At 38.2% G+C, this 26,778-nt stretch overlaps 3 protein-coding genes across 3 annotated transcripts in view; 1 reads left to right on the top strand and 2 right to left on the bottom strand.

Annotated features, from left to right (window-relative positions):
* The window catches only part of CUNH7orf50 (chromosome unknown C7orf50 homolog), a 124,728-nt gene that overhangs the window by 14,540 nt on the left and 83,410 nt on the right, over positions 1 to 26,778 (top strand). The gene's annotated exons all lie outside the window — the stretch shown is intronic.
* On the bottom strand, positions 2,745 to 7,943 carry GPER1 (G protein-coupled estrogen receptor 1). The gene is made up of 3 exons (XM_066197980.1): positions 7,789 to 7,943; positions 7,093 to 7,238; positions 2,745 to 5,768 (listed from the first exon to the last, which is right to left on the bottom strand). Exon 3 carries the CDS (start codon positions 5,307 to 5,309, stop codon positions 4,236 to 4,238), a length of 1,074 nt encoding a protein of 357 aa, XP_066054077.1. The 5' UTR covers positions 5,310 to 5,768; positions 7,093 to 7,238; positions 7,789 to 7,943; the 3' UTR covers positions 2,745 to 4,235.
* Positions 12,278 to 21,633, bottom strand: LOC136297875 (uncharacterized). The gene is made up of 2 exons (XM_066198173.1): positions 21,396 to 21,633; positions 12,278 to 15,514 (listed from the first exon to the last, which is right to left on the bottom strand). Exon 2 carries the CDS (start codon positions 15,463 to 15,465, stop codon positions 14,449 to 14,451), a length of 1,017 nt encoding a protein of 338 aa, XP_066054270.1. The 5' UTR covers positions 15,466 to 15,514; positions 21,396 to 21,633; the 3' UTR covers positions 12,278 to 14,448.

Below are 26,778 nucleotides of genomic sequence, written 5' to 3'. Positions count from 1 at the left end.
CCCTGACAGCAGAGCTTAAGGGTATAGGGGGAAGGTGTTCTCTGTGCATGTCTTAAAAGTGGCTTGTTCTCCATCACATGTTTCAGTTTTACCATAAAGAAGGACAAATAAGCAATTAATTTGGCCCTGTGCTCTTCTGTAATGAAAACTTTAAATGTTTGTCTGATGGTCTGAATGGGTAAGGTAAGACTTAGAGTGAAAGGGAAGGATAGATACTGTCCCTTAAATTCAAATCAAGCCCTTATCTTTGTTGTTTTCAATCAAAATCAAATTAATTCATTGGTTCAGCTTCATGAATAGCTATTAAAATTCATACCAGCTTCTTCATACATTCACTTGTTTTTAGTTATGCAGAAACAAGTTCCAATGGAATTAATGATAATCAGGGTTGAACCTGACATGCTTTTACTTATGGTAAACCACTCTTTAGCACATTTTTTATATGACAATCCTAACCATTTAAAATTGTCCAGACAACCTTTTCCCTTTTGCAGTCTTAATAAACAGGTCAGAGAATTGAGCAAAATCCTTACACGGGAAAAAATTCAGTTATACTCTAACACAACTTGATGGCTGGAAAAAAGATTAGAGCCTGCACTATACAGGCAGTGAATTTTGTTTGAAACACAGATACTTAGTCTGAAATTTTACAAGCGTTTTCTTGTAAAACTTTGTGCTCAATTTTTTTTTCCAAGCTTTTGAAGGGAGAGGTGCCTTTTCTTGCATCTTTCCCGTATTATGTCAAAGCCTTGCACAGAATCTGGGGTCGCCTGACTCGTTGATTCAGATTCTCTGTCACATGCCCTCCCATCCTGTAATGCTCCTCATAAATGAATCAAGCTTTATCTTTAAACTGACTGGCTTTGCATTTTTCGAGAGGTGGATGTTGTGTCTGCACAGTTGGTATTCAGTGGATCTCCTCAAACTGTCAAAAGAATGCGAAGTTACAGCATCTCTTTAACATGTTAAAGAGGTCCCACATAACTCTTTTTCTCGTATCTTTTTACACAGCTGAGGGAAGCCTGTTGCTTTCAGTTGCATCGGGTCCAGACCGGTGCTAGTTTGTGCTGTTTGTATTTATTTTGTTTCTAGATATTTGGTTATACCCTGTGCATTCAAGGCATTCTTGTGCTAAGGTATTATTTTCAAAAGCAGTTAATGGTTTTGGGGATTTTTTGATTATTCCCTCTCTCCTCTTTTCTGCAAGCTTTTCCTAATACTAGACTTTTCATGCCTGGAAACTTGATATGGACTATTTTAGCAAAGATTGTAAGCAGCTGTGATAAACAGCTTTTTAAATCTCATAGTTGTCTTCAGTCCAGTGTTTTAGAAAGGCATATGGATTTTTTTCCTTCAACTCAGCAATTAACCAATTCGTGAGAGAGCAGAGATGAAAAGTGAAGGAATTGTATCAAAATTCTTGCTCCAGTTCCCTTTTTCCTCTGCACACTAGAAAAGGTTTTATTTACTGGTGATTATGTTGTTTGAAATTTTTAAAAAATGACACACCAAGCTGAGACCCTTTTGGTCCATGGATAAGCTATAGTAGCGAGCTATTGCAAGATGATGGCTTGCAGAAAGCATGTTGTGTACATAAACACATGGAAGGTGCATGACATTTCTGTAAATATTACTTTGTACAGAGTTACTGTTTAAAAAAAAAAAAAAAGCTTTGGGAATAAGTGTGCAGTTTTTTCAGCTGGGAGAGGGATTTGTATTTAAAGTAAGAAGTATGTTTAAATTTAGTAATTTCAGGCACAGTTCCTAACACTGTACCAAACTATCAGCAGTAGGGAACTCATCAGGTATTTTAGATTTGTAATCTGGTTTTAAACATGCAATAGGTTGGTTTGGGTTGAGTAAATATTGTTTTCTTAATACTATAGTAATCTGATATTTCCTAGATTTCACTGTATATCACTGAATATGCTCACTTAGAAACAAACTACTTTGGAGGATGCATGAGCAAGCATTTGCTATTGCTGTTTGTTTATTATTATAAGCTTCTGCACAAAGACTTCCTTGATTTGTGTTCTGCAGGGATAGCAGAAAGGCTTCTACCATAGACTTGATCAAAAATGTGATCCCTGGATTGGAAGGAGGGAGGAGGGGAAAGGATCTCATTCCTAAAAAACCAAAATAAGCAACAACTACGAATGGGAAAGTGTATTCATGTAACCCCAAAGGTACTTCATGGCAAATGCCAGGATGCACAAACCGATAAAGCTGTAAACTCAAGATGTGTCTTAATCCTCAGAATTGTATTGCCAAGGTAATTATCCCTTCCTTCAGCTGGGTGTTGTCTGAAATAGCCATCTTTAATGGTGTGATTAATGTCTATTGGCAGTCCACAGGACCTGAGTAATTGTGGCTAATTCCAAAAAGGAAAATAACTGAGGAAAAAGGGCTGTGTGTGATGGAGCATGACTGTGGGAGATGACTCGCTGGGTGTTTTTAGCGACTTTTAGCAACTTATGCTATGCTTGCATCTTTCTTGAGAGGAGATCCACTTGGTGTTCTGCAGGGAGGATGGGACTAAACACGTTTTTCATTAGACTGTGATTAGCAATCACTTGCAAATAATCTGCAGTTGCCTCAGACTCCACACTGCTGTTCGTGTTGGAGCTGCCGGAATATCCAGCTATCTATTTCAAATTCAGCCATCATCATCTTGTGGCCTTTCTGTTTATAGGTCAAGTCTTTCGTGGCCAAAACTTCCACTAGGAAACTCAAAATATTTCATGAGAAATATGAGTGGAATCATCGTTTTCACTGTTTTCTTTATTGCTTTAGTAGCTTTAGTCATTGTTTTAAAGGTCTACATTTAGAAATCCTTTAAAGTCTGTTATTTTGCTAATTAATTAATATATGACATTTGAAAATAGGACAGAGCATCTTGTTCTGCTGAGTTCTGGTGCTTCAGTCAATAAGCACAGAAGTGAAATGAGTTTGTTCACTTGAGAGATGCAGCAAGTGATGTTTTAATGATCTTGCACACTAAGCTCTAGGAACTTTATAGCTTCCTCTCAACAAGTTCAGGAGTAACCTGTGCTAAACATCAATCAGATTTAGAATCCAATTATTTGCTAGAAGAAAAGAAACACTACTGTTTTCCAGTAAGTGGTGCTATCGTTTGTTTGCTTAGTATAATTAATCTTCAAATGATCAAAGCATCTAAAAGGCATCTTACAGTCTTAAAAGGCTGGGGGTTTCTGGAGGTGGGATGGGTGTGCACAAAGTTCAGATCTGATGATCACTAATCACACTCTCCATTACATGTGTTCTCCATTTCTAAAAATGGAGGTTTCTGTCACTTTCATCAGCAATATATACACAATATCTACAATGTCTTTCGCAGATAGGCACAGTTCCTTAAAAATCACAGCATTTTGTTCTGGAATGTGAGGAGATTTTGTGCAATGTGCACTCAAATCTGAAGGCAGGTGTGAATGTATGTGATGTTGGTGCACTGGCATGTTTGACAAAAGGGCCAATTATGTTTATTCTGTGAGAGATCGTCTGGGTCAATCCTTAGAAGACAGAATGAAGCATTACATTTTGCTTCTGTGAAGTTCTTTGAGATGAGCACTATAGTTACAGATGATTTTGGTTTTGATCAAGTACTGGCATAAACAGTAGATTACATTTAGGAGACAAAACCTCATCACTGTGCTTGATTATATTAAGATTAAAACCTTAATCATGGAAGACATGCTAGAATACAGTGACGATAGTACCATGTAGTTCTTGTAAGCAAAGTCATTTGTCTTAACATGTTTGGGTGAAAAAAAATCAATGTTTTCTGCATCTCCACATCAATATGTTGTAATGATTTTTTCCTCACTGTTACGGCAGCTTCATTATTTCAGTGGAAGTACCTTATATACACCAGCAAAGTATCATCTCTGATAATCAGATTACATCTAGAGTCTTCCTAACCTGATAAAATTTTCTCTTATATTGTCATTCATACTTGTATAATACAAAATAAAGCTTCTTCAGTGCTCAGCTTTTAATAATCCTGTTCATAATTAAATATAAATCTGACTAAAACATATTCTTCTACATTAAAGTCTTGTCATAAAAACATTTTGAATATAAACCTTCAATACTCAGTAGAGCGATACAGTATATATATATACACACACAAATGCACTTTTTTTCTGTTAGTAGCAAGCATTTTGTTCACTATTTGCACAACTTCACAGTCACATGTTTTACGCAATGACACTAAATCAGACTTCTGATTGCTCATTACTGTCAGGGATGACAGACGTTAGGGCAGCCTGACAGAAGCGATGCAGTGTTGACATTTTTGTTTTCTGTTCAATGTACAGTCGCAGTTTGTCTCTGAAGGTTTCCCCTAGAAAACTGTAAATTAAGGGGTTCAAGCAGCTGTTAGAAAAAGCTGCTAGGTTCACAATATGTCCTGTTAAAGGGTAATCATGCCTGAAGGATGGGCTGTTGGAAGAGACAGGCTCGTTTTTCCTCTGGAGAAGCTGGACGCTAATGAAGACGTTTTCAGGGAGCCAGCAGATAAAGAAAACCAGGACAACAACAAAAATCATGCGCAGAGCCTTCTGTCGCCGCAGACGGAGGCTCCTGTGCTTGTGTGCTTTTATAAGGACTCGGACAATTAATGAGTAACACAGGCCGATGATCACAAAGGGGATAATGAACCCCAGGGTTATCTCTAGCCACTGGATTTCTTTCACATCTGCAAAACAGAAATAGACCTCTCCGGTGTGCTGTAAGTGCACGGCTGTGAATGGGACTAGGGCTGCCGAAATGGATGCCATCCATATGAGCCCACAGCTCAGTCTAGCGTGGTGCATAGTGCGAAAGAGGTTGGACCTCATTACTTTGGCCAGGGCTAGGTATCTGTCAAAACTCATCCATGTCAGAAAGAAAATGCTGCTATACATGTTGATCTGAAGGAACAAAGACATAAAGGTACAAATGATGGTGATGTCGTAGTACTTCTCGTCGAGATTAAACACCTCAATGAGAGAGTCAGCCACAAGAATGAGATCAGCCACTGCCAGGTTTATGAAGTAAAGGTCTGGGATTGTCATTTTTTCCCGGAAGCTAATGTTGACAACCAGTATCAGAATGTTTCCCACAAATCCGATAGGAAAAAGGAATATTGTGTAAAGACATGATAAGAAAAGGCCAATAACATATTGTTGGTGTTCTGATTTATCAGCTAACCTAGATGATAAGCTTTCGTTACACAAATGGGATCCATTCAGGTTAAAAGTTGTGCTGTTACAAATAACAGGTGATACTGAGGCAGAATAAGTTTCCATGGTTAAAATACCTGCGTTAAAGATAGTAGTACTCACAGCTTTTTGTGAGTACAACAGTACTCACAGTTTGGTGGCAATACCAAAAAAATCAGATTTTTGTTTAGTTTCAACTGAATTCCTGGTAAGCATTTTTGATTGGAATTGAAAAAGATACAGGCTTTTGTATAGCAAATTAAAATGCTTTAAAAGTCAGGTTAATTAGACTTTAAACTGACTGAAATATAATACTACAAATAGTAAATGTCTTAATTTGTTTTACAGGATGCTATATACATTTTAAATGAGAGAATTTGCAGTTCCTGTGTGCCTTAAGATCATGTAGGAATCTTTTTACCATGGTGGTGCTTGGGTCTCTTTAATAAAAGCTTTTCAGCATCAGTGTTTCTTCATGCAAGTTGGAAGGCAGTGGAATTTTAGCTCCATTTGTTTTCTTTTAATAATCAATGAACATCCTTGGACCTGCAATTTGCAAATGGAAAACGATTAATCTCATATTCCAGCACTGTTCCATGTGCCATTATCTTCTGCTAACTTAACATCACAGCTGGGCTTGTAGGAAACATTATGTTCTAATACAAATGCAAAGATTCACTTAAAATTTTTTAAATTTGTTCTAGATCAAAACACATTGTGAGGGCAGGTCTGTTAAAATTGTGTGTGCCCGTCAGGGGTTCAGTGTTAGTAAATGAAGAAGTACAGAGAAATCAAATGAGTGAATTTAATGTAATAAAGAAAACTGTATTTTTTAATATAGATAGATATACATTTATTCTATCAGCTTGTAAGGCTTATAAATAGCAGAGTCTGTGGCTGAGAAGGCAACAGAGATGAAAAACAGTTGGTTCCTGCTGCTTTCAGGGCAAATTTTAGAAATGAAGGCAATACAAGCAGCATATTGATTTACACCAACATTATTATACTCAATTTGTTTTCCGTTTTGATTTATTATGTTTCACTGACTTCCGGGTAGTAATGGAAAATACCAGTTATCTGATTTGTTTACTTCTAAATGTTGAATGTTATGCACTCGAAGCATTGCTAGAAGTTTATTTGAAAAAAGAAACAAAAGACACTCCAAACAAATAAAACCAGGAAGAAAATGATAAACCAGGCTATTTTGTGTTAAGTTTTAAATATTTTGAGTTGCTTTAATCTGCATCTTACTATAAACTCGTTGATTTTTATGTACATAAAAATATATTTTAAAATATTTTTGCTGGTAAAATTCATGCATACTTCCAGATTTTAATGACTTGAATCCTTCCAGTGTGCAGTCTAGGGGGGGGAAAGAGCAGACCACTAGTGAAGTAGGAGTGTTAGAATAGTTTTAGTCAGATATACAGCTCTGAGTTTGCTTAAATGTATTCAACTCACCAGAAATAGCTACAGTTAATTAAATAAAGTTATGGGTTCCAGAGCTTTGATTTCTCAATGAAACAGGCATAAGTTCCCAGTACCTGTTGCTGTGTTTTGAATAATTTTAATAGTGTAAATCTTCATGCTAAAATAGCCGTATGAAATTACACTTATTAGAAGGTTCGGTGTTTTTTTCAAGCAGCTATGGAAGTCAGACATAAACTGCTGTCTTTATGTAATAGCCTTTTATTTGTGAATAAGGCAGTAAAACAAATTTAAATACAATAAAAGATAAGTTAACAGCCTGGGCAATTGATTTTAAAAGGTCCGTCTGTGGTCAGATTTTAATTACATCTGAAAGGCCGCCAAAAGCCAAGCGATTAAAAGCATTACAGGTAACTATGTACTGTGAAACACTTTATTTTACCTTAATTCCATTTCTCCCGAGCTGATTTTCCTCCAGACAGCAGCAGGCTGCTCCTTGCTGGATGCACACGTAATGGATGTGCCAACTTCCACTGTCCTCTCGGTTAAAACTTGCATTTAGGTGTGCAGAGCTGCAGTGGATGCCACCTGTTGATGATTCAGCAGTAAAAAACAAAAATTCATATAAAAGTCTATTCTGCTTTAAAACTTATTAAATAAAGGATCGTTTACAAGAGCAAAATGTAGATCTTGCTGCATGTCCTTGGCAATAAAACAAGCTTTATAGATTCCCAGGGTTGTTCTAATTTGTGTGCAGTTGAAGTGCTGCTGAACAGCCTTATAAGGCTAGAATTAACCCTGTTTCTGCTGGTTTCTTTTTTACTAGAACTACTCAAACGTCTTTTCTCTCGTATTTGTCAGTTTTCTATTCCCTAATGTTCATTGCACCCTCCTTTCTGCCTCTAGTGGTTTTTAAAGTTTTATAGTCCGTTCAAATCTAGAGCTCAGCCGAACAATTAAGAGCCTTATTTGCAAATTGCAATGAAGCATATTTTACACAGATATAAAGCAATTATTACTGTTGTTTGTCCTATTTTTAAAAGCCTCTGGGCAATCTAAAGGGAAATATTCGACTGAAGACATCAAGCATTTGAGAAGGGTCATTTGCTAAACGGATAAGATAAATTTGTTTTCCTACCTTCAAGTTGATCCCATTTTGCCTGCTTCTGTTTAAATTTTCAGGTGTATGTTGTCATTCTCTTACTTCTTAGAATTGCTCAGCTCAAAATCACATGGATGAAATAAGCTTACCCTAGAGAGAATGAGGAGCCTCAGTTTCGCATTAAACACCAGCGTTGCAGGTGGAGTTTTGCATTTCGTCCGCATGGAGTAGAAAAACCTACTTGACATTTCCAGTAACACCACCTACTGGTGGCCAGAATTCTTAAAACGGGAAGAAAGTCAAACCTTCCTCATAAAAGAGCAATATATATATATATTATTTTTTTGTGGCAGTTGCTTTCTGTGGTTATGTTGATCTGACACCTGAACGTTGTTAAATGCCGTGATGGCATTCTGCTGCTCCTGGAATAAGATGAATGGGATCTCAGCATTTAGGACTTCAGGAAGAGAATGTGACAGTTTCAGAAGTGTGGAGTAAGCAATTAACATGTTATTATAATAGATGTATGACACCAATTACAGTGGTCAAGTATCTTTAGGTTACAAAGGACCTCATCTGTAGGAAAGTGAAGAAGGGATTCTTTACCTGTGTGACTTTAGGAGCAGAAGCCCTTTGCCTTCATTGAGGCAAATATATTATTTGCTGCTTTTTCTGTAACACACTGTGACTGTGCATAGGAACAGAGGATTTTGGCAGTGTGACTAAAAAAGTTTTTAAAGATACTCTTGCACGATGACTCTTCATTAATAGTTTTGGAACCAGTTATTATTTAGATCAAACAAAAATGTTTGCGCAGATTGGTGCTGGTAAAATTTTTCTAAACAGAAGATTTTCAGTGTGTGGAATAGGGTGTTTTAATACAGGATGATGAGGACAGAGCCTAAAGTGTTTTGCTTTGAGATGTGCACAAATATGATTGCATTGTAGGACTGGAATATTGTAAATGTTAGAAAAATCTTGTGATACCAGCTTTGAAGGTCTTAATTTTTTGCTGTCATAAAAGAGCGGGATTAAAAAGAGTCTTTATTGTTGTTTGTTGGTCATGTGGTTTTGCTGTACTTAGTTCTGTCCTTCAGAGCTTCCACTGATCTTGCAAGGGCCTGAAGGATTTTTTACTTTTCTTCATGTGTAATGTTCACTTCTGGGTGTCAGTTGTTTTTTATTATGGGGGCCTGGGTTTGATAATCAGCTGGTCTGTCTGTCCTTGCTTGTTTAGCTGCGAATATCAGCTGATTTACTATTAAAATGTATAAGTCTGAATGATAATTTTCTTGTTTGAATTCGTGGTAAGAAATGTGTCGCTTTGCCATTCTTCCAGAATTGTAAGGAAATTGTCTTTCAAAAGACTCAAGAAGTCGCTGTTTTCTGTGCTAGAAAAACTGTGAAACGCAAGAGGTCATATTTAGTATTATGGTAATTTGGTATATTATTATATTGTAATTAATGAGTTCTGTATTTCTCTAAATATTTTATGAGATGATCGTGTGAATCCTCTAAATCCTGTTTCCTAAAGCAGATCACAGCATTTTCAGGCCCTTGTTCATGCAGTCAAATTATTGTTACTGATTAATCTATCTTAATCTCACTGTTTGTCATTTCCATATTCCACAAAATGCTTTGAAGTAATTTTAGCAGCTGCTGAACGTTGTACTTTTGCTCTTTCCCTGTCAGTGGCAGGTATTCCATAGGACTTTACAGTGACTGCCTTAATGATCCACGGTCACGGTTGTGACAGTGCTGAGTCTTAAAGCTCCACCTGTCTTACCTTACTGTGATTGTTGCTGAGAACACGTGTGAAAGCAACTGGTGCAGTAGCATTTGTATAATGTCAGACCTCGGTAATCCAGCATTTGGAATTTTCCTGCTTTGTTTTTCATGAGGCACTCAATGTGTAAAGCTCTGTAAATATCTCAGTAAACATGTCTAACACCAGAGAGTCTTTCAAGAAGCACTGGTGTAGCTGTGATGTACTTCAGTGCTACCAAGAGGCTGAATCTGGGGTATAATAGAAGATATTGTGTGTAGTTTAGCAGACTTCAACATATGTGCCTGTTACTGTGCTGCTGAAAGGTGGCAGCTGAGGAGAAGGAAAGTGGGAGGTGTGAGTATGGGGGAGAACAATGTTGAGAGATCTGATGCATCACAGCTCTTGTGCCAGCCTCTCCAGCTGGATAAGCCGTCTAAGATGCAAGAGACTCTTGGATTCTCTCAGAAGTCTAGAAGTGTTTTGGGTATGAAGCTTTTGAATCCTGGAGAAATTAGATCAGGGCAAGGATATGGAAAGCTGAAAAAAAGTAAGGCACTGTATTTCATGGAAGGGGAAGGAAGCATAAATTAAAATTGTATTGGAATGCTTACGCTAATGTAACTATTCGCAGAAATAAAATTTGTGTAAGGATCTGTACTGGAGAACTATCTCTAGAGGAAATACAGATGCTGTTGTACTGTTCATGAGGTTTTCCAGGTAGACTGATGTCCAAATTCTCTCTCATCTTTTTCAAGCACCGAATGAAATCAGCATCCATTACCCTGCTCCAAAGCACCCTCATACTTTATCCTGTCCAAACTCAGCAGCAAATAATCTTCCTTGCAAATAATCAAACTTAGTTTGAGCTGGAATTAATTGTTTCTGTGCTTTCAGAAAACCTTGGATGGGAGTGTATTTTGTGTATTTAGGCTTTTCAGTTGCCAGTAATTCTGAGAATGCATTTTTCTTACTAAAAATAATTTTTAAAAGTTTAGCCTTTCCCTTTTGCAGGGACTACGCCCATTCAAATCCATTCAAACTATTCTGGTAAAACGTTTTTATTTTTCTTAAAGCATATATTGCAAAACTCTTAAGGGATAATCTAAAAATTTCACTAAATGGGGCCACAAGATGTTGTCTAGTGAAAGATCACAGAATCCTAGAATGGTTTGGATTGGAAGGGATCTTAAAGAGCATCTAGATCCAAGGCCTCTGCCATGAGCAGGGGCACCTTCCACTAAACCAGATTGCTCAAGGCCCTATCATAGGACTTCAGGCTAAATTCAAATGCTATTAAAAAAAATAAATTTGCAAAACATAAATAATTTTTTATTGGCTAAGTCTGGAAGTCCTTTGCTGGACACTTTGTACCATGGAAGTGAAATGCATTCTTTTATTCTGTCCATTAGTGAATTTATTTGTCGTGCAACATATATGTAGACACATTATGTAGAGTACTTATTTTGGCTGAATTGTTTGAGTTTTCACTCTGCCCCAAATCTTCTGCAGCTACCTCAAAATCAAGATAAATAATACTGGTGCCCTTTCAGTGTCTGTAAGTTTAATATTAGAATGTAATGATGACTAATGATGAGTCCGGAGTTCTTTTCCCAAACATGTTACCAACTCAGAAATTCAAGCTTTAACTTCAGCAGCCTGATCATTTCTCTTCATCTGCTGAACAAAGTAGTTTTTTCAAATGCAGACCAAAGTCGTGGAAAGATACAAATATTACCAAGACAGAAGTAAAATATTCTTCTTTGAACTTTCCAGTATATCCCTTCAGTTAATTTTGACAGCCTGCCTATAAAAATACGTGCTGTATTTCTTCTGGAACATACTGTTCACAACTGTGTGAAGCCTGGGAGAAGTAAGGGTTCAACCGAGCTGCATAAGGGAAAAAAATCTCAGAGCATGGAGATTTTATTTTGTCCTTAAAAATATTCTTTGGATTATTAATTATTTAAAAATCATTACTTTTAATCTTAGCTAAAGCTGCTCTTCCTCATATCAGAGTAAATCAGAAGGATTTTGGGAAACTGCTTGTGTTCCTTCTCTGTTGCACACAGGGGTGTTTGCTCTCATTTTCTAGCTGGATGCAAGTAGATTTTCTCTACAACCACGTGTTCATTGTCCTAAACTTTAATGTAAGCTCTGACTTCATGAAGAATAATTCTATGAGAATATTTCTGTATTGCTAAAATATATACTCATAACTATTTGAGTTACTGTTTTGCATTTTTCAACCTCTTCCCTTCTGTTTACCTTTGTTTTCTTGTGTTCAGTTGCAAAGTCTTTTCATCGTATAGAGAGATTTCTTCATGGCAATATAACCAGCCATCCAGAAAATACTCAGGTTTTTTCCACGTGGACAGGGAGGAGATCAGAGTACATGTACTCACATCTCACAGATGGCAGCCAGGAGCTTTACCCAAGCGTGCTCCCAGGCTCACACACAGTCATTCATTCTGACAAGGTGTACTCACTCTCAGATCCTACATCTGACAGTAGGTCCCTACAGGTTTTATTGTCTGTGACCCTTGGGTGTGGTTCTGCTCTGGCTGTGTGCCCTGCTGAGAGTATCATGAAGCACCTTCATGCCCTGCTCAGCCTTGTGGCTCCTCACAGGTGTATTACTGCCATTCACTCACCATCACTCGATTTCCAACTCCCAGCTAACTTTTACTGACTCCATTTTCTTTTAGGCACCTTCCAAAGTAACTCAGGACTCAGAAACAACAAAATATTTATTCCTTCATCCTTAAATATAAAATTTATGGAAGCTGTAAATAAAGTAGAATCATTCCCGCGTAATTCCCATACTACAAAATATCTTCCTTATCCACAGTGCAGCTGAAACTCTGACTTTCTGAGCTGGGATAAACAGCTTGCATCTTCTGACATATTCTTTCACTCAGTCTGTCAGCTTTTCCACTGATGTACAGCTCTTACAACTCATCTCTTCAGACTTCTTTCTGCAAGGTGATCTTTGGTCTGTTGTTTAATCTCCCTCTTCTCAGGTGCAAAACAAAACCTCTGATGCCATCTGAGAATTCCTTTCACAAGTATGAAATTGGCTCTTGTGTTCAAAGAGATGATTCTTATCTACGTACTTCCTTTCTGACCACGTTCTATAATGATCTGTTTATATGTAGAGTTCTTTAATGATCCATCTGTTCGTGCTGGCAGCAGAACAAAATTGAACAGGGGAACAGGCTGACACAATGTAATGCAGACATCTTACCAGCTGATTTTTACATCTTGTGGAAATGTTGGTCCTTACAGTCATACTGGGATTATATGTTGCCCTTTATTTGCATGTGGTACAGTCATGCTCCATACGTTTCAGGATTTGGATGTCCAAGGCTAGATCCATATGTCTAGATACTTGATCTATATTCTATATGATTATTATTCTTCCATTTCTGCACTTGGCTGTTGTCCTGTGGAAGATGTTCATCTTGATTAATCAGTTCCTGCTTTTCTCTCTCAGGCAGCCCATGCTGATTTACACCGGCTCCCCACACAAAACTGCACCCCATCAGGAAGGTCTTTCAGGGGATATAACTGCAAAAAAACCCTCTCAGTTCCTTTAGCACCTGGGTTTCATACAAAGGCACTGATTTAAGCATCAGAATAGCTTTTCTCAGAACTCTCCAAGTTACTTCCTCATCACAGCGCTGTATTTTTATAACTCTGCCATCTAAGTCTACATCATAATCCAAGTTTTAGAACAATTTTGTGCTTTTCCTCTTTCCGTTCGCTCCACCTTTGTAAGAGGAGAAGATAAAGCTGAAGCCAAATGCCTGAGGTGGCTCCTGGCCAGATTTGGTGGCAGTAACAATGGGCTCAAAGCAAGCATTTACAGCTTTGCGCCTACATCTCAGCTGCGTCCGCTACTGATCCTGCAGAGCTTAATCCAAACTCCTGCACCAGAGCTGTTTTATTCAGATTTTTTCCTCTTTTTGCACCATTTACCCATCAACTCTCATCCAAATGTAAAATGCTTCTATCTTGTCTCCAGCAGAGCCTTGATTCCAGTTAGGAACTGGGGCTTGGGTTTTGTTTGCCTTCTTAAAAATGTACCTCAGTTCTGCTGTTCTGGGCTGGCTTTTCTCTGTTTTTCAGTAAGTGTATTACTGAATGTGACTCCTCCAATGACTTCAATACTTCTGAATGAACTCATCAGGAATGGCTTAAATCAATAATTGCTGTAAGTCTAAATGCAAAGTGGAAGCTCAGAGTACATTAATGAAAAGCTTTCATTCTTGCACAAAGTTTTAATTAGCCATCCTGTTGATCTTTCCAGTTCAGTGCCTCACAAAGGACCCAAAGCTTTCCTTTATGGACCCGTATTTCCATTAATTTGATTTTTTTTTTAATTTAATTTTTTTTTTTTGGCACAGGAATTCAGACAAAAATTTCACTGCTGCTGCCGCTGGAATTATATATACCAGTGTTATAGAAATAAGTAGTTTAAAGGGTAAGAAGTCAAAGGAGGAAGCACACCTGAGAAAATGCTCTGACTGTGGATTTTGACCTTTGTTCAAAGCTGCTTTCTGCCACATTTTTGTTTGCGGCTCTGCTTGGCTATTGATATTATTGCAGAAGCACAGTTCTATGGCAACAGTACTTATCTTTCTACCTGACTTTGAAGCAATGCTTGCAGGAAAATAGATTTTTTAAATATATATGTATATATGCAAAAAAACCCCAAACAACCCCAGACCCTGGAGGGTTTCTCACAGATCACTGTAAGTACTAGAACTGACCATAATTTCCCTTCCAGTACTGCTAGCTGTAAGATAGGCCAAGTTTGGGTTCTAAAGAAGGAACAATTGCCCTTTTTTTTGAAGAAGTAAAAAACCAAACCAAAACCCACAAGCTAAAAAGCAAAGTGGAGTGGGAGTTGTTTAGAAGGGCAAATGTTACTGAGACCCACGTTGATGGGTCATGGCTGTTTCTGGTATTTCAAGGTGATTGCTGGCATGGGTTGTCCTTCGGCACTTCTGTATGACTTTAAGTATTTCATCCTTGCATGGTTTATGAAAACAGAGTATAACTACTAAACTAGCACAGCTCTCACAGAACAACACTATTTCTGCAATGTTCATCACAAGCTCGTTCTTTGTGGTCCCAATGCTCCTCTGTAGTTTCAGGGTTGTCCTGAATAGAATCATGACGTTATAAAACAGGCGGCAAATAAAAATTGTCACGCCGATCGCGTACACGGCGGGGTAAGTGCGGATGTGCTGCTGCAAGGCTGGAGCTTCAGCAGGTGCCTCTTTTGCCCACAGAACAGTGAAACAGAGGATCTGGAGTAATGACGGGATTCCAAACCCAAAGGTGAATTTAACAATCTCGTATTCAGGACATGCAAATAATGGATCCAACTGGCAGTCTGCTTCCAGCTGGTAATTGTCAGTGCCCACCAGCAGTGCCTCCGTCAGGGACAAACAGAAGGTGTATGTGAGTACAAGCCCAAAACACAAGATGGGTTTTTGGGTGGCTCTGCACAGAGCAGTCCGTGGTGGAAATCTCTCCAGTAACAGTGTGAGAAGTGCCAAAATGAAAACATAGTGAGAATTGAAATAACCAAAGTTGAAAAAAAATGACAGTACGCTACAGGCGAGGTGGGTTGCTGTTAAATAGTCTGGTCTAGTGATGACAGTAAAGGACAAAAAAATCATTATGATATTGCTGATGGTGAAGTATAGGAGAAGTAAGTCCAAGCTTGCTCTTCTGTTCTGCAAATGATTCCTTATGAGAATGATCAAAATACATATGCCAGCTATTAATCCTATGGGTACAAAAAAGGCAATGTAACAGTGCATAAGTCTGGATATGATGTTTTGAGAAGCTATGACGGCTTCGATTTCTTCTGGGGAAGTGAAAGGCTGGCTCTTGCTTGGGTAGCTGATCCACGTCATGTTGTGACAAGTCATCCTTCTTTCCACACTGTGCTTTTCCTGTCCAACTGTGTTTGAAACTGAACTGGAAAAGGAAGGTGAAACAAGTTTTAAAGTACAGTTTTAACGCCTATTTTTGCATTGAATATATTATGTGCAGTCAGGCATATGAACCATTTGTTCAGAATAAATGCAGTAATTTGTTGGTGGATTTTACACTCCTGTGTTATTACCCAAGTTAGCTTGCAATTATTTTTAGCCAGAGTAATCCTTTTTATTTTGGATGTGGTTTCTGCTCTTACCACTTCCCCCTTTTCCTCACTTGATGCAGCTCAGCTTTGTGGACAGCCAGGATCCAGCACGCTCACATTGCCTGTGGAATATATGGAATATCGGCTGTTCAGTGGGTGAGAAAGGAGCTGGCTCTGTTTAGGTGGAGCTGCTTTTCCTCCCCATCTTGCCAAAAAAGGCCAAGGCGGTTTGCAGGGCAATCCAGTGTGTGGGCAGCAGCTCCAGCCACAAAAAGCTCCACTGTCCTGTCACAAGGGTGGGAATTTTGTATCATTTGAACCCAGCTGCAGTCTCACACCACATACTGAGGAAAATGCAAAGATAATCACAATATGAGGCACGAGCCACATTCCTTTCTTTGTTTTAGTTTTGCTTCATTTCTGTTGTGAAAAAAAAGCCTTTCATAACTGCAGTCTGTACTGAGGAGCCTGTATAAAATTAATGAGAATGTTTAAGAACTGTTATGAACAAACTGCTTTTATACTAAAACATCTTTAAACATTAATAATGCTGTTATTAATAATAACATCTATTTCTTAGATGCAGCTGTTGCATAAAATGGCAAAAAAAATGCTTGCCTGCATACTCAACTTTGAGGAAACAATTTCTGGTGCATTATAAGCCTGTTGATAAAGTTTTAGCAAGGGCCATTTCTTACAGCTGCATTATAAACTCCTGGAAACAGGGAATTTTGAGAGCAATATGGATAGGCTGTTAGCTGTAATGACTCTGTGATATGTTGATACAATGATTTTGTTACTGTAAAAATGCTTGGAGGCTCCTTTCTTTTAAGCCAGAAAGCTTTTATGAGAACATAATATGTACTTGTGGAAAACTGTAATGGATATGGATATATACATTTTCCAGACCACCCAAAAGTGTAATTAGCTCAATTTGTAAGAGGAAATTTCTGTTCACCTTGTACTGATTGATGCAGAAAATACCATACCTTTTTTAGTTGCAAAGAATAAATATATTTAAACATGAGATAATGAACCCACTATTCCTAATTAATTTGGAACGTCTGATTAAAGATCAGCACTGGAAAAAGTGTAGAGTGTTTTCTGGGGAAAAAAATCATCTTTATTTACAAAGATTCCAATTTTGTGTTAGACTTTGGTGTTTTTACTTTGCTCTCTTTTACCTAAAGCTGGTCTGAACAAGCAGGCAAAGACAGGACCATGGAGTTCTCCCTACGGAAGTTTCTATAAGTCACAGTGGCGGGAAGCTACATACTTAGTTGTACACAACGCCTTTTCCATAAGGGGATTCTAGTGATGTTAACTCTTAAAATGAAAGCAATGTTAAATTGGTAAAAATTCATAAAGATGCATTAATGTTTTTAAGCAGTGCTCATTATAGATAAGTCAGTGTCTTAATACTGTTTGACAGTTAATTTATGGTTGTTACCTCTGACACTACTTCACATTTCTGATATTTCTAATCTCTCCTCAAAATTGGAATTCTAATACTCGTTTTAATTAGAAAAGTTGACTTATCAAAGTGGCTTTGATTAAATGTGTATATAATCTTACATAATTATAATTTCATTTATAGAAAAGCATGGAGTTATGTTTTGATTCAGCCGTGTTCTTTGTCCCTTTTTAAAGACAGAGTTTCTTCCTTTGTAGAAGAGGTTATTTTCTGAGAGACTCCACTCCAGGAAGGACTGATGCAGCCAGGGAAGATGGTTTGTGTTACAGGTGGCCTTGCAGGAGGGAAGGGTGGGCTGGTCAGGCTCTGTTCCAGCCTCTGAGCTGAGGTGCACCATGTAGGAAAGAACTGGTGGGCAAAACAGGCAGGAGTCTCTGAAGCAAGTTAAGAGTCAATATAATTTTGAAGCTTAAAAATAGGTTATTAAATAAGAGCAATTCTTTTGTGTGAAAATTTAACATCTACAATTCTTCTTAAATACTTGGGAGAAATCTCAAGGATGAAGGAAACTGTAAGTGAAATTTTGATCTTTTGTTAGAAGAGAGATTTGAAGCTTAATCTGGTGAAGGATTGTTCCCAGCTGAGCATCTGAGAGTCTGTTATCATCCCACACAATGTTAACATCAAGATTAGGAAATACTTACATTTAGGGCTGTTCCACCAGAGCCTACAGTGTTACCTGCAAATTCCATCAGGCCTTTTGCAGGGCTGAATAGAAGAATTCAGTTCTGGTACTGTGAACATCTCCATTATCTTGTCAACAACTTTTATGGGCCAACTAACTGTGCTCACTGTTGTTGCAGAGAATCTCAGAATAATTTAGCAGCATTCAACTTTTCTGGTAACATCATTGCAAAGGAAACAAAGGACATAGTTTGGGGCTTTACAGGAAATCATATGGCCTTATATCAAATTACAGGAAAAAAAAAAGATGCCAAAACTTGAATAAATTTGCTCGGGACCTGGCCTTGGTACTGATACTGTGTTCAATTATGACCATAGCAATGTATTTTGAATTTTATTTAAATACTCTTTGGGCGCTTAAGACAAAGTAAGTCTTAATGCAGCATATTTCAGCAACTGCAGCTTACTGTGCAAGCAAGTGCACCATCTTGGTTTCTCTTCCTGTACCCACCTGCTTGCACATTGTGGTGTGTTACTCATTACCCAGCACAGTGTTAAGCAGAGGTTAAAGATGTGTTTTGCTCTCATTTGGTGTCAAGACGGGAGCCTGAAACAGTTTCAGTTATAACCGCACACATGAACATGATTGTTAAATAATTAACATTGATGCTTCCTCTCCATCTAAATATTATTATCCTCACCTAATTGTATGTATTTTAAATTACCTCATCTGAGGAAGGATTTAAACGAAAGGAATCTCTTCAGCCTAGAATTAACATGCTCGCTTTGGGGAAATAACAGTGCAACTATATATTTATAATTATAATTAGTGTAAGTATTAGAATTCTCAGCTAAGGAAAAAATTTTACATGTGCAGTTTTAAAGGGAATGACCTTAGGATTCCCACAAAAACAGAATTTTCCCGTAAGAGCAAGCTGTTTGCAGCTTTGCTGTGGCTAGTCAGTGTGAGTATAATTCTTGTTTGAATTCAATAAAGTGCTTATTATAGATGAAGAAATATCTCCTAGCAGTTTGTAGCGAATTCTGAAATATTTTTTAGTTTGGAAAATACGATTAAAGTCAATGCTGTAGTTATTAACTACTCCCCTTAAATTATTCCTAGAAGCTTAAAAGAATCACAGTGATAATGTCAGAGACTCTTTTCATATTTGGTTCCAGTGTCTCACTACTAAAAAAAGCAAATGGCAATTTGGAGCTGAGATTGTGGTAGGAAAGGCTCCTGTGCAGGGGGTACAATCAGATGTGCCCAGTTTTTCCTACAAACTGAAACACACGTGCATTCTCTCTAAAAGGGTCACCCCTACCTGTATATTTCTGACTTTCTGACAGTCTGGGGTTTTTTTCTTTTTAATATTTTGTCTCTTCATAATGCTTTCAGTAAAATTTGAGGGTACGTAGCTCTTTCCGAGATGCGTTGTTCAGCACCTCATGAAGTGGCTGCATTAAGGTTTTCAAACCGGGGTTATAAATTGGGCCCTGCCAGAACAGCCTGACTCCCTTGCTGCCCCTGGATCTGATGGATTGGGAATAGTCTCAGATGGCACAACCCCTCTGTACGTTTATATACATCACAACGAGGAGCTTTAGTGATTCCTGTGATTGTAAGGTGCTCATCTATCATGTAAAGCAGCCTTTAGAAATTCTCTGTCCACTTTTAATACCTTCCTAAACCATCAAGTTCATGCTTAGAATAACAGTGGGATGAAGGAGCTCACAGCTTCTGCTGTAGTAGTGTTAATGTTTGCAAATTTTTACAGACTTCTGGTAGTACTAATTTAATTTATTTTAAAATAAAAATATATGTTCCATGGGAACAGCAGAGGGTGGTTTGTTTCTCACATGATGTTTTATTTCAGAATATTCATACAGCTGGCCACATCTATTTTTTCAAAATACTTTAGAGTTTCCATCATAAAAAAATGTAGGGGGTTTATTATGTCATTTTCCTCTGTTGTGAGAAGATCTGGTATTCCCTGAGTTCTTGTCTGGTTTTTGGATTTACTGCCGGGACATTTTTTTTTTTTTTCCAAAATGCACGTATTGTTTATGCTCTGCTGTGGTGTGGGTGGAGGAGGTGACAACAGAAAGTCCTCTACTCTTTCAGTGGAATCTGTCAGCTTACACTGCAAACACCTCAAGACCGGATTTTTTTTTTTCTCTTACAACATACTATGACATGAACTGACTTTTATATTTCCATTTAGTCATGGTAACTATGGCAGAAGCCAGGTCTGTTTCTGTTTATGATTAGTTACTGAGGGAAATTTGCAGTATGCTACTTGGTTTATCTTTGTGTTGTCATGCTCCAGTATTTTGTCCCTTTATCTCAGGTCCCCCTTACTTTAATTTGCCATCAGTCACATGACAAATCCTTCCTTAACTTCATGTGGCCTCACTTTTTCCTTGGATTTTTTTTCCTCTTTCTATGCCTGCTCTCCTCCCCATAATTCAGCAGGTAAAGCAAGTATGTTTGATTTTCACTTTCTGAAGCACAGTGAATTCGCCTTCACTTCCAACACAGTGAGCACAGTGTTCAGAAAGCAGTGTAAAAATAGCAAGTTGTGAAAGGACTTTCAGTGCTGAGGGGACCTAGTCCCTAAGATTCCACTGGGTTTGGGTTCCCCATCCCCACTTTAATGTTTAACTTTTGCAAAAGGGGAGCTTGGTTTCAAGGAGGCTTGTGTTTATTTAAAGTCTAGAAGGAAGAGCTCCTAAACCAGGGGAGTTTCTCCCTGGCAGCTGGAGCTCTTCCTCTATAAAAGGCTTGGTAGGGCAGTCTTTCCTGCATCCTGTCACCAGCCTTTAGAAGGAAAATATTCTTTCATCCAGTCATAAAGCAATACACATAACATTGCTTGTGCAACTCTGCTCGTGGTGGGGATGTCCTGCATCGACTTGACACAACACGTGATCTGGGGGGAGAAGATGTCCTTTCTCTTCACACTGCGGCTGCCAAGTTAAAAGGTGGGGGGCAGCTTGCAGTATATGAGACTAAAATGTGAAATACTGTATTCATCTTTCTTGTAAGAGCTCTATTCCTACTCTTGGACGGGTATTTGAAGTTGTAAAGACTTAAGAAATCCTACCCTTAACGTGTGGAAAAGTAGCAGTTCCTGAGAAACCGAAAGCTTTGTTTTTACTTTTCTAGAATATAGTGGAACAAACAGTAACTTAAACACACTCCCCAAACAGCATCACTGACGCATTTCCTGTCCTATACAATGCCTATACTGGGGTTAAGATTATCTTGCAAGGTCCATCCTTTAAAAGCCTGGTTTTAGGCAATGGTTGGAGTTATTTGTCCACTCCGCTGAACAGTATTTCATCATCCGCCTCCCATTGGTTCAGTGGGAGTGAAGTACTTACTGGAAAAGTCTTCACATTTTCTCTACTTAATGCCCAGCTTTATCACAAATTTCAGCTTCGTTACACATTTCTGCTTTCTGAGGACCTTTCCCAGATGCAGTATTTTACTTTGTGTAGTTCAAATGTTGCTGAAAAAGGGAAAACTAAAAACTTGTAATTACGACCTTAGCTTCACTATGTGAGCCTCTTAAATAAAACATTGCATATTCAAAGTAATATAAAGCACTTACCTTTTCAAGGAATTGTTCCACAGAAACAACAGGCTGAGCCTTTCACTGAGGAATGTCAGATGAAATGCAATTATTGTTTGGAACTTATAGCCCTTTCTATTTCTGTAGAAAGCAGAGTGTGTATATTACAATAACTTCTTCAGCTGCTGTACATCACAGTGAAAAATCCAGGCGCTTGCTGACTAAAAAAATATGCGGTTCTGTAAGGGAAACAGGAACTTGGCTGAAGTCATTCAAACCATACACGTTGCATGTTTAGCAAACGTATGGTTTCATCATCATGTGACTTGAAACTTCAGATTCTCCTCTGCAATGAGATATTTTAGAACAGAAAAGCAGTGTTTGTCTCTGCCATTTCTAAGTATGTGAGGCCATCCAGTGGAGTTTTTTTTTGCTGTTCATGAAGTAATCCTACGCTCACTGGCCAGCCTTTGCAACTGCATTTTTTCCCAGTGTGCTGTTTGAAGTGCTAGAGGTCTAGAAAAGGAAAAGCCTGTGGAATAAATACCACGCTACGCCCTTTGCTTAATACAACAAAAGCTTAACACAAACCAGGGCATGTCAAACCATTAAGATCCCTGCTTAAAAATAGGTGTATTTCTATTTTTCCAAGGGTTCTGGCTCTTGGAATACTCCATGCAGTAAATTATTTTTCCAGATGCTCTGCAATGACCATGAGGTGTTAAAAGACAAGACTTGGAGTATGAAGGATGTTTTGGGTCTGGCTCAGCATCAGTCAGTGACTATGTTGAATAGTGTTCTTAAAACCTCAGATATAAATAAGCAAGGGTTGGCTCATGATTTTTTTTTAGTGCAGCCCGTCTGTCTGGGATGTATCAGTAGCATCATGTTTTTTTACACCAGCTCATGGAGAAGGACATTTCTGTTGTAATCTCTCAGTAACCTGCAGTGGCTTTTGTGGGTTGAGAGGGTAGTTTGTGACCAGTGCATCAGCACTCTGTTTTCATGGCTTCCCACTTGTTGCACTTTAACAAGGCTTGCTGAAAAACACACAGAAGCTGCCAAAACACTTCAAAGAAGTGAAATCAGACAAATGTGCATGAGTCTAAATTTCAAAATCAGAGTTGTGGATTACCTGGAGAAGATATTTTAGCACTTGGTCTACATTTTCATATGAGGGTTAGCACTACTGCTCCAGATACTTTCTTGAAGTTAGAGGTACACTGCATGGAGGGTCTTGGGTTGCAGCAGTAGCTCAGAAACGTCTCATTTTTCAGGTTGAAGGTTCACATTCTTTTCAAAGTAACTGTTCTCCAGAGCAGTTCTTGAGTAGTTCAGGGGCTCTGTGAAATATGTTTTTCAATGAGCTTTATTCAGAATACTGTCATTCACACAGAGCCTTTGGTTTTGTTCACCGTATGTAACAGTTTGTTGGACAGGGGAGGTTTTATATTGTTTCCGTTTTATTTGCAGTACTTCCTCCAAACTGTGACAGAAAACCTTGGGCAAAGTGGCTGTGCAGTGCAGGTGTTTTGTGTGTAGAATTTCCCTGTGTGCTGCACCTTAATCCAGGCTCATTCTGTTGACATTAAATTCTTATAGTTAAGAATGGCATTGACATTATTCATGCAAGTCAGGTGATTCTTTTATGTTTCTGTTGGTTTTCCAGTAAAGATGCAAATTTCAAGTGTCACCTTATTCTTTCTAGGGCTGAGGGCTGTGCAGAGAGCACACCCAACCATGTAGGGGTAATGAAATGGTTGTTTTTGAAATTACAGAAAAATTTCAGGAAGGTTTTGGTCATCAACTTAACTGTTTAGCTTCCAGAACGGATCAGTTGTGCACTCGAGGCAATGCTCAACAGTTGCAACATGGTTTTGTTGCTGTACTTTCCACTGAAGTGCTTTGAATAAACCTGTTATTGATAACCCTGGCCTCTGCTGGGGATGGGGTGGGGAAGCTAAAATTATTTCTTGGCTGAGGGCCAGGAGCAAACTGCTGGGGGTTTATATCTTTTTGAATTTGCCTTGGGTGGGTGTACACAAGGATAGCTGTCTGTGCCCTTTGTGTTTATTAGTAAAAGAGAGGCCAATCAACGACTGCACCAGTTTAAGGAATATTCAAATCGCTCTTTACAAAGGTTTCGGTGACTCTGAGTTAATGAGCAGTAGGTGATAAAGGAGTAACTCCAGTGCAGATAGATAAGCCCTGACCCAGCAGTGCTGAGTTCACATTTCCTGTTACTCAGTAACCTCAGCTCTGACAATGCATGGGCTGGGTAAGCAGAGCTCCGAGGGAACTTATCTCCTAATGCGAAAATTGTATAAATAGAACCGGAAAAGTAAAAAGAGGGAAGCTATTTCTCACCCCTCCCATCTTTAAAAGGAAAAAAGTATTCAGAGAGAAAGCTCCCATCTTTAAAATGCATTCACCTTTACAGGCATTAGTTCATACTTGGTCTGAAACCTGTATTAAACTTCATTATTTACTGGTATTTAGCGAGCAGAAACATGCTTCCTACTTGGAATCAGGTGCAAGTAACACAACACAATTTCAGAATTGTATACAGCTTGAGAGACTCACACATCAAAAAGCATCACATTTTACATCTTGGCTGCTGGGAAATTTATTCTTCCAATTGAAGAAAGCCAGAGGAGAAATAGAGGTCAGAAAATAAGAGTTTCCCAACTCTATATTCTTTATTTTGTTTAGACTTTGCTGATTCCCATCTCAATAGCTGCAATTCTGCCTCATCCACAGAAACAAAAGATATTTTGACATATGTTAAGAGCTCCCAGGTGGAGTTTTGGGAGCAGCTCACTGTGCTGTTACTGTCACAGTTAATGTGTTAGTAAAAGAAAAGCAAAATATTGCCGTTGTGTGGCCAGCTGCATCTTTCCTTAGAAAAAAACAATAAACCAGTGTAACTTGCTTAAATGATCACAGGGTACAAGTCATGAGAATAGTGGCAAGCAGACTAGTGTTCAGTTGTATAAAGGTTTCATAAAGCTCCAGAAAATAGTTAAGTGGTTGTATTTGGGATGATGCATAATGTCATAATTATTTTTACTAGTGTTTTATGGATTTATGATTTTTTGGGTGAAATTTCCTAGCATGTATTAATTGCTGTCAGTGGAAAAGGTTGATGTGTGATAATGATGTTCTGGATAGGATGGAGGCAGGAAAGGTGAAGTTACAGAAGTGAAATAATTGTGAGGTGCTGTGGCAATATTTAGGGATTGCTAGATAACATGTACAGCCACTAACCACCTATAGTGTGGTGTGGTGGGCAAAACTTGGGTTTATTTTTGAACACAACTGTTCATATGGCAAAATAAATGTCTCCAGGACTGAGTGACAGATGTTCCTATAAAGAAAGCAGATGTGAATGACTTTTTTTTTTTTTACCAACACCAATAATTTCTCTTAATTGACCCATATTACTGATGTGTTTAGCAGAGCACACATCCCTGACAGGAGGTTTAATTTGAAGTGAAGGCTCTTTCTCTCATATCCGTGTGTGCCAGATGAGAGAAACTTCTCGATCTTGTCTAACAAACACTGTCAATGCTTCTGGCTTGTGAGATGCTGCAGCCCTGGAGATTTCAGTCTTTTTATTCTCTGGCTTCAGGCAGATCCGTCCTGTAAAGTATTACGGAGATAGTGATGCTGTCTTGCTCATCTTCCTTCTGAGCAATCGTGATCAGTTGTTCAGCAAAGAGCTGCAACGCTCAGCTGAGCATTAGAGCTCGTGTTTGCTTGGTGCTGCATCAGACAGAGTGATCAGCCCAGGGTGATCAAGGATCCTGGAGACCAGAGGCTGCAGCAACTTTCAGATAATCCAAGGTCTGGACTGGATTCTCTGGGACAGTGATTATTGCTAGTTAGGGAGCTAATCCTGCATGAGGAACCTGAAGTTTGTTTTCAGATCACACTGTTGTCTTCTCTTCTCAGTTAACGTATCTTTTCTTGCCTTTTGGATGTAATGTTATTAAGTAAACCATCCCTGTGTAGAATGATAGGATTGTTTTGGATATTAAATGGCTGTTATTGCCTATACCCCGGTGTATTATGATGAAAAGCAGTTGCCTTGTTACTGGAATTTTGAATCGTATAATACACTGCAATTTTGTTTCAAAGATGCTTTTGATCAACTGCCATGTATTTCCACCTTAATTTTTCCTCTACTGTTGTTGTATAAGAAAAAAATAACTTGAGTGTGGGATATAAGCCACTGTGTTAGTCAAAGATTGCTTTGACTGAGCTTAAGTATTGGGAGCTTTTCTTTGTGGCATTTTAAGACATTAAAGCCACTTATATTAATGCAAAACCTCAATATTCCTGGGGGGAAAAAATCCCCCTAATTTTTGAGAGGAGTATCTGTTCTAAGGCTTTTGTTACCTTGATGCACAGTTGCCACATTTCACACTGTAAATTTTTTCTCGTGAAAGGCCTTGCTGTTAATTTTATGTATGTTCAGTCTTACTTGACAACAAGCAAATTTGTGTCCTGGATTAAAACATTGTAAAACATTAGGCCTTTGACATTAAAAAGGACACCCCTCTTTCAAAAAACACCAAACCCACCAAGCCCCGAAACATGAGGGAAGTTGTACAGAGAACCAAGAATTGCTAGTTGGAAGAAAGTTAAAGGAATTTTCTTTATGGATTCATTTTAGAACGAAAACCCCTCACATGGCTTTATTGTATTTTATTCCCTGCATGTTTGGTTTAGGAAGGGGTTTTTAAAGTGTGGTTTTTAAAATGTAATTCAAACGCTTATGCTTATTTATAAGGTACATGGAGCTATGTGGAATTGTAAAATCTGATAGTTTTACTCTCTCTGCTTGGATGGGGTTAAGAAGCCCAGGCTGGGATTGTTTGTCCATAAGCACTGGTTATTAATGATTACCTGCACCTCAGGGGCTGGTTCTAAATCAGCATTTCTTCTTTTTTTTTTTTCCTAGAACGGCCATGCTCGGGGCTGTGTGATTGCTGCCTTCACATCTCAGGGTTCCTTGCTTGTGGTTCACTATTAGTGGTTTTATTATTGGCTTATTTGAGCACTGTTTGTAATGTAAGTTGTTTTATAAACAGTATTTTATTATTATTACTATATAGTAATGTTTCCATCAATCACAAAATAAATTCCTCAGTACAGGTAAATCATCCGTGTAACTCAGCTACAAGAGCTCAAAAATTGCCTGTATTTCAAAGTAATATTCTACTAAAAGATGGAAAAAAGCTTTTTCTAATAGCAAGTTATAAGAGAGCTGGTCTCTGCATAGCACTGCCGGTGCAGAATGGTTATTTAATTGCACATAGGCTAGACCTGAAAAATTTCAGACTTCTCTCTTAATTAAGAAATCTATTTCATTGTGAACTAGTGAAACCATATTTAATTAGAAAGAATTACAATACTC

This window comes from Chamaea fasciata, unplaced genomic scaffold (assembly GCF_029207755.1).
Source record: "Chamaea fasciata isolate MVZ Bird 193981 ecotype frontalis unplaced genomic scaffold, bChaFas1.0.hap1 SCAF_16, whole genome shotgun sequence".
NCBI classification, from domain to species: Eukaryota; Metazoa; Chordata; class Aves; order Passeriformes; family Sylviidae; genus Chamaea; species Chamaea fasciata.
Note: the sequence above shows the minus strand (reverse complement) of the source record. Positions and strands in the feature narration are given on the sequence as shown.

Coding starts and splice junctions, on each gene's coding strand:
- LOC136297875 (XM_066198173.1), bottom strand. CDS start 15,465: ATGACTTGTCACAACATGACGTGGATCAGCTACCCAAGCAAGAGCCAG.
- GPER1 (XM_066197980.1), bottom strand. CDS start 5,309: ATGGAAACTTATTCTGCCTCAGTATCACCTGTTATTTGTAACAGCACA.